Source organism: Amblyomma mixtum, chromosome 9 (assembly GCF_055824585.1).
Source record: "Amblyomma mixtum isolate Tamu chromosome 9, ASM5582458v1, whole genome shotgun sequence".
In the NCBI taxonomy this organism is placed as follows: domain Eukaryota; kingdom Metazoa; phylum Arthropoda; class Arachnida; order Ixodida; family Ixodidae; genus Amblyomma; species Amblyomma mixtum.
The window spans coordinates 96,952,380-96,969,825 of NC_143020.1; the positions used below are offsets into that span (position 1 = coordinate 96,952,380).

The 17,446-nt window shown below is 51.5% G+C and overlaps 2 protein-coding genes and 1 pseudogene across 3 annotated transcripts in view; 2 read left to right on the forward strand and 1 right to left on the reverse strand.

Moving 5' to 3' along the window:
- Nucleotides 1-876: 876 nt before the first annotated feature.
- The window catches only part of LOC149330236 (nucleoredoxin-like protein 2), a 33,511-nt gene continuing 16,941 nt past the window's right edge, over nucleotides 877-17,446 (reverse strand). The window contains exons 2-4 of one of the 2 annotated variants that reach the window (XM_089559785.1): nucleotides 4,355-4,592; nucleotides 3,412-3,497; nucleotides 877-1,021 (exon numbers count right to left, since the gene is read on the reverse strand). In XM_089559785.1, coding sequence (XP_089415911.1) covers nucleotides 877-1,021; nucleotides 3,412-3,497; nucleotides 4,355-4,543 — 420 coding nt within the window. In that variant the 5' untranslated portion in view covers nucleotides 4,544-4,592. Of the gene's footprint in view, nucleotides 1,022-3,411; nucleotides 3,516-4,354; nucleotides 4,593-17,446 lie in introns of both variants that reach the window. The other variant, XM_089559783.1, reaches the window with a different exon arrangement.
- LOC149330237 (uncharacterized) lies at nucleotides 5,926-7,966 on the forward strand (annotated as a pseudogene).
- LOC149330238 (uncharacterized) lies at nucleotides 8,872-9,606 on the forward strand. The gene has a single exon (XM_089559394.1). The coding sequence runs from the start codon at nucleotides 8,872-8,874 to the stop codon at nucleotides 9,604-9,606; it is 735 nt and encodes a 244-aa protein (XP_089415520.1).

The following is a 17,446-nucleotide window of genomic DNA, read 5'->3' on the forward strand; positions in this document are numbered from 1 at the left end:
AGTGCGCCAACCAATCTTCGGCATCTTCAAACAGGTCACCGCGAAAGGGCTTAGGCGTTCGTGGGGTCTGAAGAGTGAGATAGGTGGGGCTGGCTGCAGGGACAGTCGGAGGCAGGGCGGGTATTGGCGTCGCCATGAGTGGAGGGGTAGTCGAGGGCTCACCGACAAAAGGGAGGGCCTCGGGGGACAAGCCTCGGATCCTCCGGCTGGCACGATGGACAGGGGTGGTCACAAGAGGCCGGCGTGTCGAGTCGTCCTCAGGAGTAGGGAGCATCGGCCGCGCCTCCACCAGTGTCACGACCAGAGGGGCCGTGGAGATAGGCGTCGGGAAGAAGCCAAGACTGGGAGCCTTCTTTTAATTACAGCGCCAGGTTCCAGGACACCGAACAGAACAAGCGCGCCTCGAGAGCCCACCGCCGCTTCGTCGTCGTTTTCGACTCAGCGCGGAGGCCGCGCGGCGCGTTAGGCGCGTGGCAATATATTATAGGTATACAAAAGCCAGTGTCGAGCTGTGCAAATGGATATGAAAAATGCGTACACAAGCACATTCGATAGTACTGGGTACAAAGATTGCGACTGTAAGCTTTCGCAGAAACCTAGGAAAAGTTCTACCACTATGCAGGCTTCGCGAGTTTTGTACGTTAAAACCCGGATGACGTACATGAAAAAGTGCTGTTTTTATGCTGTTTACTATACTTGCCAAATACAAGGTGTACATAACGCGTCACCCAGTTGCGTCATTGCATGTACATCTGCTCTGTTGATATACAGGTGACGCAACGCATTTCATTACACCTTACGCAATGTTCGCGGGCACGTTGAACGCGTTGGTCCCAAGTAAGCGCGCTAATTGTTGCATTTGTTTGACGAGTTTGTTCATATGCAAGTCAGCCAGTCCTTGAAGGCCTGGCTGCCTTTGGTCTGGACGTCGGGCCTTCCGTTGGCGCAGATGAGCGCCCCGTCCGCCTTCAGAACCACCAGCGTTGGTATGCCCGCCACCTTGTAGCGAGTCTTCAGCGTCCTGCGAACAAAGTAACTTCGCGTCCATTACTCTGTCCCGAGACAGTTTTTATACACGTGTATAAGATGCACATATCCTGGCTACATTTGTACCTTTATGCACAAACTCCTTCCTATCGCTCGCCTACTGAGTTCGAACCCGACCGTGGCGGCCGCGTTAATAAGGCGGATAATGATAAGGAAAGAGGCTATTCGGATAATGACAGCGTCCATCATACCGCACCTCAACTACCCTCTCCCGTAACAATGAGCTGGCTCACCAGCTTGCCTGCGATACTATACACCGGGCGCCGGGGATCCCATGGACGAGTCCACCGACGGAGCAGGCGGTCAGGGCTAACAAACACACTGTCAACGAATACTACACGCAGCGAAAATTGGACTTAGCTGATTTACCGCCACCACACCAATCCTTATCGATCCGTGTGGCTAGCATTCTTCGCCGAATACAGTTTAATCTTCTACGTACACCAGCCAAACTTCATCTATACCGGCGCACTTCCACAACTCAGTTCCCAAACTGTCCACACACATATGCGGCCATAGAGCACTGCCTTACTCAGTGCCACGCAGCCTTCCAGTCCCCCGCCCATCCTCCCCCCCCCCCCCCTCCCCCCCCCAACCGTGGCTCATCTGGCTCGCCTCCCTAGATCTGAAGCAGCAACGTGTCCTCGTCGCCTTGGCTCAGGACCTATTGAACGCCCAATAGAAAGGATTTTCTAATAAAAGTGTCACACCACCACCACCCGTAACAGATATCAATCATGACGGAAGGGAAAAATAAACGCGCTAATTAGAAAGGCCTCTAGACTGGCGTTAAGATTACCACAAGTGCTTCATAACATCGTGTTAAGATTAATCCCATGCGTCTCAGAGAGGAAGTACTTGGACGGTCTGGGATTCTACTGGGCTTTCGAAGAACGTAAAAAATCTATCTGCTCGACTCCCAGATCAGGAGACTTAAACGGATCAGGACGGGCCGCACTCTCCTCACTAAACTCAGACTTCTCAACCTATAGAAGACCATAGCGATCAAACCACAAACATCGCTCCAGTAATCAGACACCTTCGTGGTTAGACCGCTGCTCAGGAGTATCGACCCGGCCAACCACGAGGGCTGAAGTAATGCCACAGAGCTAAAATCTTGGACGAACATCTAAAAAAGGCCCAGTTTGTGATGTACGTGGATGCTTTGGTTTGGTTTGGTTTGGTTTGGTTTGGTTTATGGGGGTTTAACGTCCCAAAGCGACTCAGGCTATGAGGGACGCCGTAGTAAAGGGCTCTGGAAATTTCGACCACCTGGGGTTCTTTAACGTGCACTGACATCGCGCAGTACACGGGCATCTGGAATTTCGCCTTCATCGAAATTCAGCCGCCGCGGCCGGGATCGAGCCCGCGTCTTTCGGATCAACAGCCGAGCGCCGTAACCCCTGTGCCACCGCGGCGGGTACGTGGATGCATTGAGGTAAAAGGGCAGAGAGGCGGCCGCAGTAGATATACGGAGTAACTATACCAACCAAATTGCATCCGGACGGCGGAAAAGGTGGCGATAGCCTTAGCAATCTCGGAAGTCAACAGAAGACGAAACAGTTACTGGGTAGTATCAGACTCACAAGCAGCCAGTCGAGCCATCCAAAACAATAAGGGTAGCCTCATAGAAAACAAACTCCTGGCCTGCCGGCCAGAAGGAACAGACACAGACAGGCAAAAAACAATCGTTTTGGGTCCCCGATGATGATGATAAAAGGATCTTATTGGTACAGAGAGCTATGACTGGTCCGACTCTTAAGGGCCGGCCCTCACAAAAACTAAGGGGGGGGGGGGGGTCCCTGTTTTCAAGATTATTCCGGAGCATTCTAACTGCGACACATCTTCTTTCACTCCCATCTTCCTTCTTTCCCTCACGGCACGGTTGAGGTGTCCACCGAGATATGTGAGACAGTCACTGCACCACTCATTTCCTGATAACGAAACTTATAATTTCGACCGCCTGGGGATCTTGAACGTGCACTGGCATCGCACGGCACACGGGCGCCTCTTGCGTTTCGCCGCCATCGAAACGCAGACGACGGTGCCGGGGTCGAACGGGTCCTATGGATCGGTAGTCGAGAGCTCTAGTCACTGAGTCACCGCGACGGGTCCGTAAGCCAAAATGGTCATTCTTCAGTCACTAATTAATTAGCCCGTGCATATTCGGAGTCACAAATAATGAGTGCGAAAAAAACCTAACATGTTATGTTGGTAATACGATAGCATTAGAAACGGTTTATGCCTTTACCGGAAGTGACGGAACTTCCGGTCTGGTGACGTCACTTTCCTCCAGTCAATGGGCGAGTTTCATGACCAACGATGTATTTTACATTAAAAAACATTGAGCAGCGCGTCACTCACAACTGCAGATTATCGCCGAAGGGAAGCGAAAGCCATTCTGCGTGGTGGTTCTTCAGGTCGTCCCGCATTTCCTCCGCAGTTCGGTTCTGCGAGAGGAACACGACCTGCGTTGGTGAGAACAGTCTACCGTTGGCTGCCTGCCGCGTCGAAACCGCGCCAATTCCCACCGAGCAGCCACGTGTCTTTTACACCGGTGTTGCTCTTAACGCCTTGCTAACCACTGAACTATTGCTAACCACGGTGGTGCACGGCTCGATAATAAGCGCAATCTTGTGCATTGCTCTTTGCTCCAGCAACATGGCGGGTATCAGCGCAAGCTACTAGCTAACTAGTTTCAATAGCGATCATTCACTTGGCCTTCAATCTTCACGGGTCCTTGCCCGCACCAGTATAGCTACCCGCTGAATGGAAGCCGTGCCGATTTTGCATCGAATGCCTACCAGGCCGAAAGGAACTTGGCGGTATGTGGTGCTCCAATCCTAGCTGCCTTTCGTTGCAGATTGAACGAGGGGTACAAAAACTAACCCTTCAGGTGGCGCTGCTAATACAACAATTCACTGGGGAGGAACGGCAAGTCCAGGCACAAAAGGGCAGCCTATATGTTCACATGCAATGTAGGCCTAACCCAAATGCATCGTGACCGCTTGAGACGAATTGGACCGGGACTCTGAGGAAGCGTTCAAGTACTTGTTCCCCTGGAGTACCACTTCTGCCGCCACCATAACGGCGCTTGTCATATGGCCTGGTGATTTACCAATAACGCTATACTCGTCCTTGCGTTTTATGCGCATTTTGTGCCACGGATTGGATTACAAACTAGCCCAAACCCACACCTTACTAATCTTCGTCTTTAGTTGCGTCGTTTTCTCTGATTGTCACCAAGTTACCAACCTGAGCCCAAGACGTGCGGCGCAGTTAAGCTTTCGGGCGCGCATACACGTACCTCGACAGGGAGTCCGAGTTGCTTGGCTTCCCGGTATGCCTGGGCCAGCAGGGGCGTGAAGGAGCAGCACGGCGGACACCACTGGGCCGAGAAGTAGAGGCAGACGATCCGCTTGTTGCGCAGGGCCGCGTCGGCCGAGATGCCGGTGCCGTCCTTCGTCAACAGCACTTTGCCCCGGAACAGTTCCATCCACGACCCACTCTGTCAGAGGGTGGGCCGAAAGGCGAGGCACGTTGGGCTGCGCAGAAGGCAAATCATGCCCACGTTCAATTGTTAAGAGCGATACGCACTATTTTAGCGGCAACCGTGCGAAGCCTAGCCCATTACTGGCAATGGGTAGGGAAAGCCGAGACATGGTAGTTGTTTTATATGTGGTTTTGGTTTCAGTTTAGTGTATTCTTTTGTGACTTCTCTCTGTAGATCAGTGTAGATGTGTCCTTAACACGAGTTAAGGACATCGTAGTCGAAATCAAGAGGAAGAAATGGGCTTGAGCAGGGCATGTAATGCGAAGGCAAGACTAACCGCTGGTCTTTAAGGGTAGCGGAGTGGACTCCAGGCGTACAGAAGCGTAGCAGGGGTCGGCAGAAAGTTAGGTGGGCGGGTGAGATTAATAAGTTTGCTAGGATAGGGTGGCCGCAGCTGTCACAAGACAGCGTTAATTGGAGAGGCATGAGGAAGGCCTTTGTCCTGCAGTGGGCGTAGACAGGCTGATGATGATGATTTTGACTGTTATGTGGCCAAAAATGACAATTATCGGCGTCCTCGTCAAAGAAAGAGTCTTTTGTCTTCCACTCGAGCAATGAACCTCGTCTCCGTTCCTTCGGGGCCTTCGCCCCACCACAGTAGCCATGAAGAAAAGCGGGAACTGATGATGTTATTCGAATTTCTCTATACGACATTCGTAAATTTGGCTTCAGAAGTTCAGATCACTTTCCATTATCAGGAGAATCCGGACCCACTGGGGTTTCACGGTACAGAACATAGCAGAACGACGACTCGACGTTGTAGTGCCGGAGCCCACATTTCGCTGGCGGGCCTGTCTAAACCAGCGCTGCGCGCCCGCCGGCGCTCAAAGCAGGCCCAGACTTTCTCGGACAAGTCGCGACATGCAGCGTGACTCATCCCGCCGCCGCGGCGCCGACACGGACCCTTCCTCCTCTCCTCCTCTACGTCGGTGCGAACTCCTCCGACGCTCGCCGGCTCTCGACCATTGGTCTAATTTGAACGGTGGCCAGTGATTGGAGGATTTGAACGGCAGGCTGCCGTAACCGTTACCAGCGGCTATAAAAACGGAGCCGCGCTGAACCCGAGCAGCAGACGGGCAGCAGAAGAGCCATCACGCCGGAGCTACGCTCGCCGCCGGGGCCGCCCTTCTTCTGTGTGCCTGCCCGTGGTGCTCTTGACCCTTGTATCATGTAAAAGCCCTTGTACATACTGTACATAAACGTCCTTTTACTCACCGTCGCCTCGACCGTTTCCTGGCTCGGACTCCCAGTCCCAACAGTGGATGGCAGCTGCGGGATCGACCGGCGTCAGCTACCTCGGTGCGGTGAGTGCCTGATGTTTTCCCCTCAATTCGCCAGACTGCTCTAGCACACGTGATTGTAGTTTAGAGTAGGGCTGTGTGTTGCACTGGAGAGAGCTTTGTTGTTTCGAGCCAAGTCGGAGCGCTTTGAAACGAAAGCTGGTGCAGAGGGAGTAAACGAGGCGTTTTGGAAAGAATTACTTGCGCGTGTCATACTAGTAGCGCTATAGTAGTGAACGGCAAGGGAATTCTAAGAAAAGGGCAAACTACAAGAGGCTATTGTGAGCGATGGAGAACTTCAAAGTGAAGGAACTCATCGAAATTTGTGAAGAGTTGGGCATTGATTTGGGCCCCGCAAAACGAAAGCATGCGATTCTTGAGATCATGCGGAAGGAGAATGTAACGGCTGAGGAAGCCAATGAGGCCTGGGAAGAGATCACAGAACGCCGTGAGCGCGAGGAGGCCAAAAGGCGCCGTGAGCACGAAGAGGCTGAAAAACAGAAGCAGCTTGAGCGCGAACGGGCAGAACGTGAGCGCGAGGAGGCCAAAAGACGCTGTGAGCTCGAAGAGGCAGAAAAACAGAAGCAGCGTGAGCGCGAAGACGCAGAGCGAGAGCGTCAGGAACGCCTTGAGCGGGAAGAGCGAGAGCGACAAGAACGCCTCCAAGAGGCAGAGCGACAGGAACGCCGAGAGATTAGAAAATTAAAAGAGTTGTAGTTGCTGCGAAGCTCGCCGGCGCCTAGTGTAGCTTCAATGACAGTGCAGGCTAACGGCCAAAGAATCCGAGACCAACTGCCGCCGTTCGTAATAGGCGAGGACATGGCAAAGTATCTCGTGAAATTTGAGCATGTCTGTGAGAGGAATGTCATTGAGCGAGAACTGTGGGCACAGAATTTGCTAGCTCTGCTTCCCGGGGAAGCATCTGACGTGATAACGTGTTTGTCGAAGGAGGCGTTCGAGAGTTACGATGAGGTCAAAGAGGCCCTGTTGAGGAAATATAAGCTGTCACCTGAGGCATTCCGGCAAAGGTTCCGGTACGCAAAAAAAGGCAGTGAGTCGCACATCGACTTCGCGTTTAAGCTGAAAGCCGACCTAGTTGAATGGCTCAAGGGCGAGGAAGTTTATGACGATCGTGATAAGGTGGTAGAGTGCATTGCGCTGGAGCAATTCTACCGCTGCATCCAGGACGATGTAAGGCTCTGGCTGCAGGATAGGCTTACTGAGGTTAAGCTCAACAAGGCAGCAGAGCTGGCTGAGGAATACTACACTCGCCGAAACTTGCACAGCAGGGCATTACGCATCGAAAAGGCGGAAACAAAGGATGCTTCTCTAAGGAAGCCTGATGGAAGGAAACCGTTCGCGCGTCGCGATTTTCGAAAAGATGCGTCCGCTTTAAAGGAGGCTGTAGGCGAAGAACAAAAGGAGTTAAGGAAATCTGACGATGCTCCTAAGCAGCGCGCTGATGCCGCACGTGCGTTTGAGTCACGGAGGCCTTTGACATGCTACCACTGCAAAAAGGAAGGGCATATCGCGGCAAACTGTAGACAAAAGGTTGCTTTCGCAACGATTCGGGAGACAGACAAGAATATGCGGTTGTTGGAACCATATATGCAGGAGATAAGTGTGAACGGTAAGAGATGCAAAGCCCTTCGTGACTCGGCGGCAACTACGGACGTTGTCCACCCGTCCTTAGTTTCTCCGAATGATTTTACAGGAGAATGCGCGTGGATAAGGCAAGTAGCCGAGGAGCAATGTGCTTGCTTACCGATCGCTACAGTGATCATTGAGGGTCCTTTTGGTCAGCTTAACACCGAGGCGGCCGTGTCTGCCGCCCTCCCTGAGCATTTTCCTTACCTCTTTTCGAACAGCTCAGAGCAGCTTCTGAGGGATAAAGGCAAATCGTTCTTTGCCGGCGTGGCATGCATGGCCCTTACGCGATCTCAAGCGCGGAAGCTTTCGCAGAAACTTGACCTTGCACCGGAGAGGGAAACACCGCTTAGGGAAGCAGATGAGCATTGTAGCCTAGATACGGTGTCGGTGGAACCTCAGATCGAGGACTCTCCGGGAAGCGGAGAACTCGCTGCTAACGAAACTGAAAACAGTTTAAACGATAGTGGCAACGAGAAGGTAACGGCGACGCTACTGAGCGAGGCGAATTCCACATTGAGCCCAGTTTCCGACACTTGGCACGAGCTAACTCAGGTTGACAGAGCGACGCTCGTTCGGGAACAGCAGGAAGATAGCTCTATAATAGCTTTGCTGGATAAAACTAAAGGAGGAACAAAGAAAAAGAATGTTTCATTTCATCAGAAATCCGGCTTGTGGTACCGAAATTACGCTGACGCCCGTGGTCGCAAGTACGAACAGCTTTTGATCCCACAAAAGTATCGCCGTCAGCTATTGAACCTGGCGCACGAAAACGCGTGGGCAGGGCACCTCGGCGTGAAAAAGACCAAAGCTAGGCTCGCCCAAGAGTATTACTGGCCTCATTGCTGGATGGACATTGAAGGCTTTGTGCGCTCTTGCGACACTTGCCAGAGAGTAGGCAAGTCTACCGACAAGTGGAAGGCGCCCATGAAACTGGTGCCAATCATAACCGAACCCTTCCGCCGGTTGGTAATTGACATTGTAGGGCCACTGCCCGAGTCCAAGAACGGTTGTCGGTATATTCTGACTGCTCTGTGTGTCGCGACAAAGTTTCCTGAAGCGATACCTCTCAAGGAGCTCAATTCTCCTCAGGTCGTAGACGCCCTTCTCTCAATTTTCGCTCGTGTCGGATTTCCCTCGGAAATTCAGTGTGACAATGGCAGTGTCTTTACCAGCTGCCTAACCTCTACCTTTTTCGAAAGGTGCGGTATCAAGGTCGTACACAGCTCGATCCATCACCCGCAGTCGAACCCAGTAGAGCGTATGCACTCGGTGCTCAAAAGAATATTGCGAGTTCTTTGCTTTGAGCGCAAACGCGATTGGGAAGCCTGCGTGCCTGCAGCTATGTTCGCTTTACGATCCGCTCCCCACGAGAGCACAGGCTTCAGCCCTGCGGAGCTTGTGTACGGCCGAAGCTTAAGAACACCGCTGCGAATGTTGCGAGAGTCGTGGGAAGGCGAGGAGGAAGACCCAAACGTGGTCACGTACGTCCTTAACCTGCTTCAAAGGATCGGAAAAACGAAAGATCTTGTCGAGAGCCACATGAAGACAGCGCAACAATTGTCAAAAGAGTACTACGACAAGTCAGCAATGAAGCGTACTTTCGAAGTGGGCAGCCAAGTAATGATACTGCGACCGTCTAAGAAAAATAAGCTTGAGGTCCAGTGGGAGGGACCAGCGAACGTGGTATCGAAACTTTCTGATACCAACTACGAAGTTAAACTAGGTAGAAGGCCCAACAAAATCTATCATAGTAACCTGATGAAACCGTACATTCAGCGTCACGCTGTCGTGAATGTGATTTTGAATGGTTCGGACGAGGAAGGTGCAGAAATCCTGACCTCTGCGGACATGAAGGAATGCGGTTCGGCTGCATTGTTAGAACAGGTTAACTTAGAACCACGTCTAAGCCAAGCCCAGAAGGAAGACTTGAGAACGATTGTTTCTGAGTTCGAAAAAGTGTTTTCGGATCGTCCCGGAAAGACGACGCTAATTGAGCACGATATCGAGCTAACGTGTGAAGAACCGATCCGTAGTAAGCCGTATCGCTGTTCTCCCGAAAGAAATCATGGCAGGTGAGATCAAGCGAATGTGCGACCTGGGAGTCATAGTACCGGGTGAGAGCGATTACACATCGCCCTTGATACTAGTGCAAGTACCGGGAAAAGATCCCAGACCGTGTATTGATTACCGGCGACTAAACGCGATAACCCGGGATCAGACCTATCCAATACCAAACCTTGAGGAAAGGGTGGAGACAGTGTCAAGGTCGAATTACGTATCCACGCTAGACCTCGTGCGAGGCTATTGGCAAGTCCCCCTTACAGAGCGCGCCAGCCGCTACGCCGCGTTCGTTTCCCCATTCGGAACGTTCCGCCCAGTCATGTTGAGTTTCGGACTCAAAAACGCGCCATATTGCGTCTCGAATCTAATGGACCACGTGCTCCATCGTCTGTCCGAGTACGCGCTCCCGTACCTGGACGATGTCGCCATCTTTTCTAACACATGGGAAGAACATGTAGATCACTTACGGGTCGTGCTGAGCAGGCTGAAGGATGCCGGCCTCACAGTCAAACCTGCTAAATTCCAGCTAGGTTGCGCCGAAGTGACTTACCTAGGGCATGTGGTGGGGCGCGGCCGGCGTAGACCGTCAGAAATCAAAGTAGCCGCTGTCGTAAACTACCCCCGGCCAACCACTAAGACCGAGATAAGGGCCTTTTTAGGCTTGGCTGGATATTACCAGCATTATGTAAAAGACTACTCGACGCTTGCCAGTCCTCTCACAGACGCGCTTCGAAAGTCGGAACCCGTGAAGGTGACATGGGACCAAAAAAAAGAGAACGCGTTTCAAATGCTGAAACAAGCCTTGAGTGAGGAGCCAGTACTAATGGCGCCTGATTTTTCAAAAGGCTTCATAATTCAGTGTGATGCCAGTGATCGGGGCATGGGAGCTGTGCTATGCCAAGAGGATGATGAGGGCAATGAAAGGCCAGTTTTGTACCTAAGCCGTAAGTTGACTTGCCGTGAAGAGGCGTACAGCACTTCTGAAAAAGAATGCGCCTGCCTGGTGTGGGCAGTTCAGAAGCTCGCCTGCTACGTCGCTGGTTCCAAGTTCGTAGTCGAAACCGACCACCGCCCACTAACTTGGTTAAGTAATATGTCATCTAAGAGCGGCCGGTTGCTGAGGTGGAGTATGATACTCCAACAGCACAATCTTGTCGTTCGTTACAAGAAAGGCAAGTTAAACGCGAACGCAGACGCACTAAGCCGTGCGCTCTGAGCAAAGCTACCTTCGACCTCCTCGTGATTTACATTTTGTGGCTTCGCGTTAAGTTCGCTTGTAAATCGGGGCAAAATTGATGCCCTCATTCGCGGCCTCAGCCGATTGTTTTCCTGCCCAAATGATCTCGAGGGACCCAATTTACAATCATTTCATTCCTTGTGTTGCTTGCGTTTGACACTTTGTTTGAGTTTATTATTTTAAGAGTTCTGGCATCCCACATGTGTCTCTTGTTGAAGAGGGAGCGAAAAGGAGACAGAACTATTGCTAGCGGAGATTTTATGACCTTTAAGTCTGGCGTTTTGACGGGTGACGGAAGGCACTTGCTCGTGTTGGGTGTTGCCTGCTGTCGGTCGGTTCTTGGCAACCTGCAGAACGATCAACGACCGATGCTGTGAAGCAAGCTCTTCCGAAGGACTGAGCGAAGCTGATCCAGTCACCTGGGCGACAAAGCTGCGGAGCAGTGATCCTGTCCTTACGAGCCGGACCTGTTCATGGAAAGGAGCCTGGAGCTACCTGCGGCTGAACACCGGACGAGAACTTGGAGGAGCCTGGCGTACGAGCGCGCCCCGCATCCGAGCCACGCGGAAGTAGCTCGTCTTCGTGGCGCATTGTCTGGCGGCGGTGGTGCTGTAGTGCCGGAGCCCACATTTCGCTGGCAGGCCTGTCTAAACCAGCGCTGCGCGCCCGCCGGCGCTCAAAGCAGGCCCAGACTTTCTCGGACAAGTCGCGACATGCAGCGTGACTCATCCCGTCGCCGCGGCGCCGACACGGACCCTTCCTCCTCTCCTCCTTCTGTAAAGGTCTCTCAAAGGCGGAGGAGCGGCTTTTGCTTCGCCTGTATACCAATACTTTGCTGTGCCCGGCAGCTCTCAAACACTTCGACCCTTCTTTTTCGGGCAGCTGTCCGCACTGTGCGGAGAAGTCTTCGGACATTTACCACATGGTGTGGGCCTGCCCCTCCAACCCTGCTATCCCCCCTAACCCCAACCCAACCCGGGAGGACTGGGAGGCGACCCTGCTCGGCTGCTCTGACCTGCAGGCCCAACGGGCCTTGGTCGCGCGAGCCCGGGCGGCGGCCGACGCCACTGGGGTCCCGAACTAGGGGCCTCCACCTAGTACTTGTAAGGGCTGGCCCCCTCTGGGTCAGCTCATGCAATACCTCCAGTAGTGCATGTGTAAATAAATGTTTTCCACCACCACCATCTCCGTCGGTGCGAACTCCTCCGACGCTCGCCGGCTCTCGACCATTGGTCTAATTTGAACGGTGGCCAGTTATTAGAGGATTTGAACGGCTGGCTGCCGTAACCGTTACCAGCGGCTATAAAAACGGAGCAGCGCTGAACCCGAGCAGCAGACGGGCAGCAGAAGAGCCATCACGCCGGAGCTACGCTCGCTGCCGGGGCCGCCCTTCTCCTGTGTGCCTGCCCGTGGTGCTCTTGACCCTTGTATCATGTAAAAGCCCTTGTACATACTGTACATAAACGTCCTTTTACTCACCGTCGCCTCGACCGTTTCCTGGCTCGGACTCCCAGTCCCAACAACGTGCGCAAGGAAGTTGAACAGGACAGAAGGACAGATGAGAGAGTTCGATGGACTAATAAAATGTCTAAGATGCTGTGAGGTAGAAGGCTTGAGGAGGTAGTGTAGCTTCGTAGTGAACAAACGCAAAGGAGTACAGCATTTGGTAAAAAAATATAACAAGCGTTCAGAATTCCTACGTTCCGAAGTCACACACTCGCAAAGAGCAACGACGTAATGCTGGACTGCCGACAAATTCCTGAGACGACATATGCCGCAAACGAAGCTTCAGCGCACTGTTTTCGATTTCCCCTCTACCAAAATGCGGCTGGTAATTCGAACGACGAGCGTTCGTCCTCAAAAGGAGCACAACACGGCCGCTGAGTCTATTGAGAGCAACAGTTTAAATAAAATTTGTGTGGAAAGGGGGGGGGGGGGGGCACAGGCAGTGCTGATTAATGGCCCGAAAAGATCGGTAACTTACAACACGTTGGGCAAGTTGGTAATAACACAGCGCGCAAAAAGATAGAACAACACATAGGACACGACGAACAAGAGGACTAACACACAGCGCACAAAAAGATAGACTAACGCAGAAAGCGCACTAACTTGCGCATCGTGTCCTTTACTAACATTCCGTGTTTTTGAGCTCGATGTTTCATAATGCATCTCGATAAAAGAAGATTTTAGTGGGTCAAGTCTTCCTGTAGAGACGTATGCAGCATACCGGTCCAGAATTTCCTCGCATCCGGTATGCTGCATACGTCTCTACAGGAAGACTTGACCCACTAAAATCTTCTTTTATCGAGATGCATTATGAAACATCGAGCATACCGGTCCAGAATTTCCTCGCATCCGCCGCCGCGGTGGCCCATAAACCAAACCAAACCATTTCCTCGCATCCTTTGCTCAAGATTATGGTTGGTTGGTTTATGGGGTTTAACGTCCCAAAGCAACTAATGCTATGAGAGACGCCGTAATGGAGGGCTCCGGAAATTTCGACCACCTGGGGTTCTTTAACGTGCACTGACATCGCACAGTACACGGGCCTCTAGAATTTCTCCTCCAAAGAAACTCAACCGCTCAAGATTATGGTGTCGAGAATTCCACAGAGCCGCAAAACTACTGATAACAACATAACAAGTACTCGATAAATGGTTGATGGTTGATGCGGGTTTAAGGTCCCGAAGCGACTAAGGCTATGAGAGGCACCGTGGGGAAGGGCTCCGGAAATTTCGAGCACCTGGGGTTCTTTAACGTGTAGTGACATCACACAGTGCACGGACATCTAGAATTTCTCCTCCAAAGAAACTCAACCGCTCAAGATTATGCTGTCGAGAATTCCACAGAGCCGCAAAACTACTGATAAAAACATAACAAGTACTCGATAAATGGTTGATGGTTGATGCGGGTTTAAAGTCCCGAAGCGACTAAGGCTATGAGAGGCACCGTGGGGAAGGGCTCCAGAAATTTCGACCACCTGGGGTTCTTTAACGTGTACTGACATCGCACAGTGCACGGATATCTAGAATTTCGCCTCCGTCAAAATTCGACCACTGCGGTCGGGATCGAACCCGCGTCCTTCAGGTCAGCAGCCGAGCGCAATAACCACTGAGCCACCGCGGCGGCCTAAGTGCTCTCACACCAAAAATTCGGCCTTCCAGGTCCGCATGCACTGGGGACGTGCACAGGATACGTACTTTCCCAATGAATCCCATTGTGCTTTATACGGGTTCAGCATGAGCAGGATCGAGAAGGTCGGATGGCGAAGCCCACCCACAAAAATAATACGCTCAAAGCTTGGCTACAGCGGCTCTGGCGTCGTGAAGGTATACCCTGCACAAAGCGGGCCAATGTTCGCGAGGTCGACATACTGACCTGGTCAAGTTCCGGTTCGTGGCTAGACTCACGGCCCAGTAACCCTAACCCTGCGTCCTTCGTAAAGCGGACTTCTTCTTCTTCTTCACCTCTTTATAATGGCACATACCCACGTGGGGGGATTGGCCAAGGTATAGTGGTATACATAAGGGAATTTTCATAGGATTACGACAAAATATCGGAGCCAAACGTGAATTTTGAAAAATGTATTCATGAAAAACGACAGAAGAATATTTGAAGTGAAATAAGAAAGAACATTTTGGCGAGAATAATAATATTAATAATAAAAACTCCGAGACTTTTAAAGGAGTTAGCAAATCAACCTACCAGTTGCAATTATGTAATCATGGAGATTCCCACAAATTGAACCCAATGCAAATCCTTTGGCGCTCGCTCCGAACGATAACAACACTGGCAGAAATAACGGGAGCCCTAACCTGGAGAGAGGGACCTCCAGGTAAATCTTTCTCTGAAGTGCGAACTTTGGACAGCAGAGAAGGAAATGGTCCACAGATTCAACGTCCCCGCATGAGTCACATAGGTTTGTCTGTGACCACCCACATCTGCATAGGTATAAATTTAAACTGGGAATCCTGCACCGCAAACGCGTCATTGATACCTCACACTGCCTGGTTTTACACGAACGGACGTTCCATTTATACGCTATAAGTGCTGATAATCAGTAGTATTTAGTAAGGGATCGCGTAACCTGGCTGATATGTGTTGAAACCGCTGAAACCTGGAGATCGCCAGCAGACTGAAATTCGGGACAGGATGCGTTACTGGCCCGTCGAGCTGACCTTGCTAAATAATCAGCCACCTCGTTGGAATGAATGCCTGCATGACCAGGAACCCAGACAAAACGGACCTCCTTTAAAGTGGACGGGACAAAAAATCGCAGGAAGCGGCACAAAAAATCTTTTTGGGAAGTTTCAAGGGAGACTAGAACTGACAAACAATCAGCCAGGATGATAACGTGAGATACATGACACGGAATTTTGTTCAGGGCCATTCCAAGAGCAAAGAATTCCGCATAGTATATGGGGATATAATCTGGGATGCGGACAGAATAGCTCCATGCCAAATCCTGCGAAAAGATGCCAACTGCGGACGTCCACAGGGCGATGTTTTCTTCACTGGTCGGCACGAGACTCGAGTCGCGCGCCCGTGTTCGGTATTGAGGCAGAGCCGGCGAGATGATGATGATGATGTCCTCAGGCTTAATGGCACATACCCACGGCGGAGCATTGGCCAGGGTGCATAGCGGATACGAACGCACTAGAAAACAGCACGAGGACGTTGTTGTCGTTCACCTAATAACACATGGCATACACTCACAGTGTGGGAGTGGCCAACAATCCGGAGGCATAGATAGCTATCTAGCTGTACGTTTACGCGGCCAAGAAAAAAAAAAGGCACATGATAACGCACGCGGGACTGAAACACCGTTGGGTCCTAGTTCAAGTTGGGCATACCCTTATAAAAGTGGTCTATAGACTGTCTATAGACTTCTTGTAGACTCTGTAGCCTTCCTATTGCAGACACATCGTTTTGTCTATTCCTAGACTACAGACTGTATGTAGACAAAGTCTACTAAAAGTGTATGGCCATAAATCTATAGACTGGCTATAAACTGTCTACATGGTTTGTATTGCCTTTAGGCTTGTCTATAAGAATTGTCTACTGAAAGCCAATAGACTTTATAAGCAATAATCTGTGGATAGTCTATAGACTGCATAAATTTTTCAGTCTACAGACTGAAAAGGAAAAAGAAAAACTAACTAATTAAAAATGTAACAATAAAGACAGAAAAGGCGTTATTAGAAAAATTTAGCAAGGCAGCCAATGAGATTCCAGCAAGAAATTTTGAACGGCAGAACAAAGAGATCTGCGGCTGAAACCAAGTGTGGTGGCGCCAAATGACGGCAAGAGCGGACAGCTCAAAAGAGGGTCTAATGCTGCAAGGGCTCCTCCAACAACCATCTTATAAAAAGAGGTAATGCGGCGGCAATAGAGCCGAAAATGATAAACATAATGAGGTTTACGGCGAAATGCGCAAAAGGAATATACCCGCCGCGGTGGCTCAGTAGTTAAGGCGCTCGCCTACCGAGCCGGAGTACCTTGCTTCGAACCCGACCGAGGCGTCCGCATTTCGATGAAGGCGTAACGCAAAAGGCGCCCGTGTGCTGTGCGATGTCAGTGCACTTTAAAGATCCCCAGGTGGTCGAGTGAGTGAGTGAGTAGAAACTTTATTGATTTCTAAGATTTAGACTGCGGTGGAGGTCGTCTTCAAGTCTTCTCTTCAAGTCTTGAGGTTGCCTCCTTAGCCTTGGGTGGTCCCCTAGTCCAGGGCTCCACTGAGTCTGGCCACCTCGCTTGCGTGTGCTATGAGTGCCCTTTGGGCCTCTAGCTCGCAGCTGGTAAGCCGGCTCTCCCATTGCTCCGCACTTGGTGTGTCGTGTTTGTGGAACGATATGTTTCTATCGCATTCCCATGTTATGTGGTATAGTGTTGGCCTCGCTTCGCACCAAGGGCATGTGGCGCGGTATTGTGTCGGGAACATCTTCCTTAGTATATATAAGTTGGGGAAGGAGCCTGTCTGTAGCTTCCGCCATTTTGCGGCTTCTTCCTTGCTTAGCTCTTTGTGTGGTGGGGGGTATTTGTATCTTAGCCCCCTGTATAAACTTAGTGTTTCAGAGTACCCAGCCCCTAGGCTAGTCCAGAGCTCCTCCGGGGCTTGTGACCCCCCAGCTCGGATAGTAAGCCCTCGAGCTAGTTCGTCCGCCCTTTCGTTGCCCCAGACCCCCGCGTGGCCTGGTATTCAAATTATGTTATGTTTCTCTCTCCTCCCCGAGGGTGTCCCCTCGCTGAGGATCCTGAGTGTCGTTTTGCCTACCCTTCCTTTTGTGTAGTTTCGACACGCTTCTTGTGAGTCTGTTAGGATATTCAGGGGTCTCCCCTTTCTATCCCTCTCCCTCATTGCTAGGGCTATCGCTATCTCCTCCGCCTCTGCTACATTTGATGCCCTGGCCGTGAGGCTCGTTATTTGTTCTCCCTGGTGGTTGACGACTACCGCCACCATTTTATTTCCTCGTTCACCATAGTACGGGGAGGCGTCGGTGTATACCGTGCTGTCCCTGTGCCCTATTGTTTTTTCATAGTGTTCTGCCCTGGCCCTCCTCCTGCTGGCATGGTGGTTTGGGTCCATGTTGCGGGGGATGGGTTGTACGCTTATGTTTC

Excerpts from the sequence above, each read along its gene's own strand:
- LOC149330238 (XM_089559394.1), top strand. The coding sequence starts at position 8,872 with ATGTTCGCTTTACGATCCGCTCCCCACGAGAGCACAGGCTTCAGCCCT.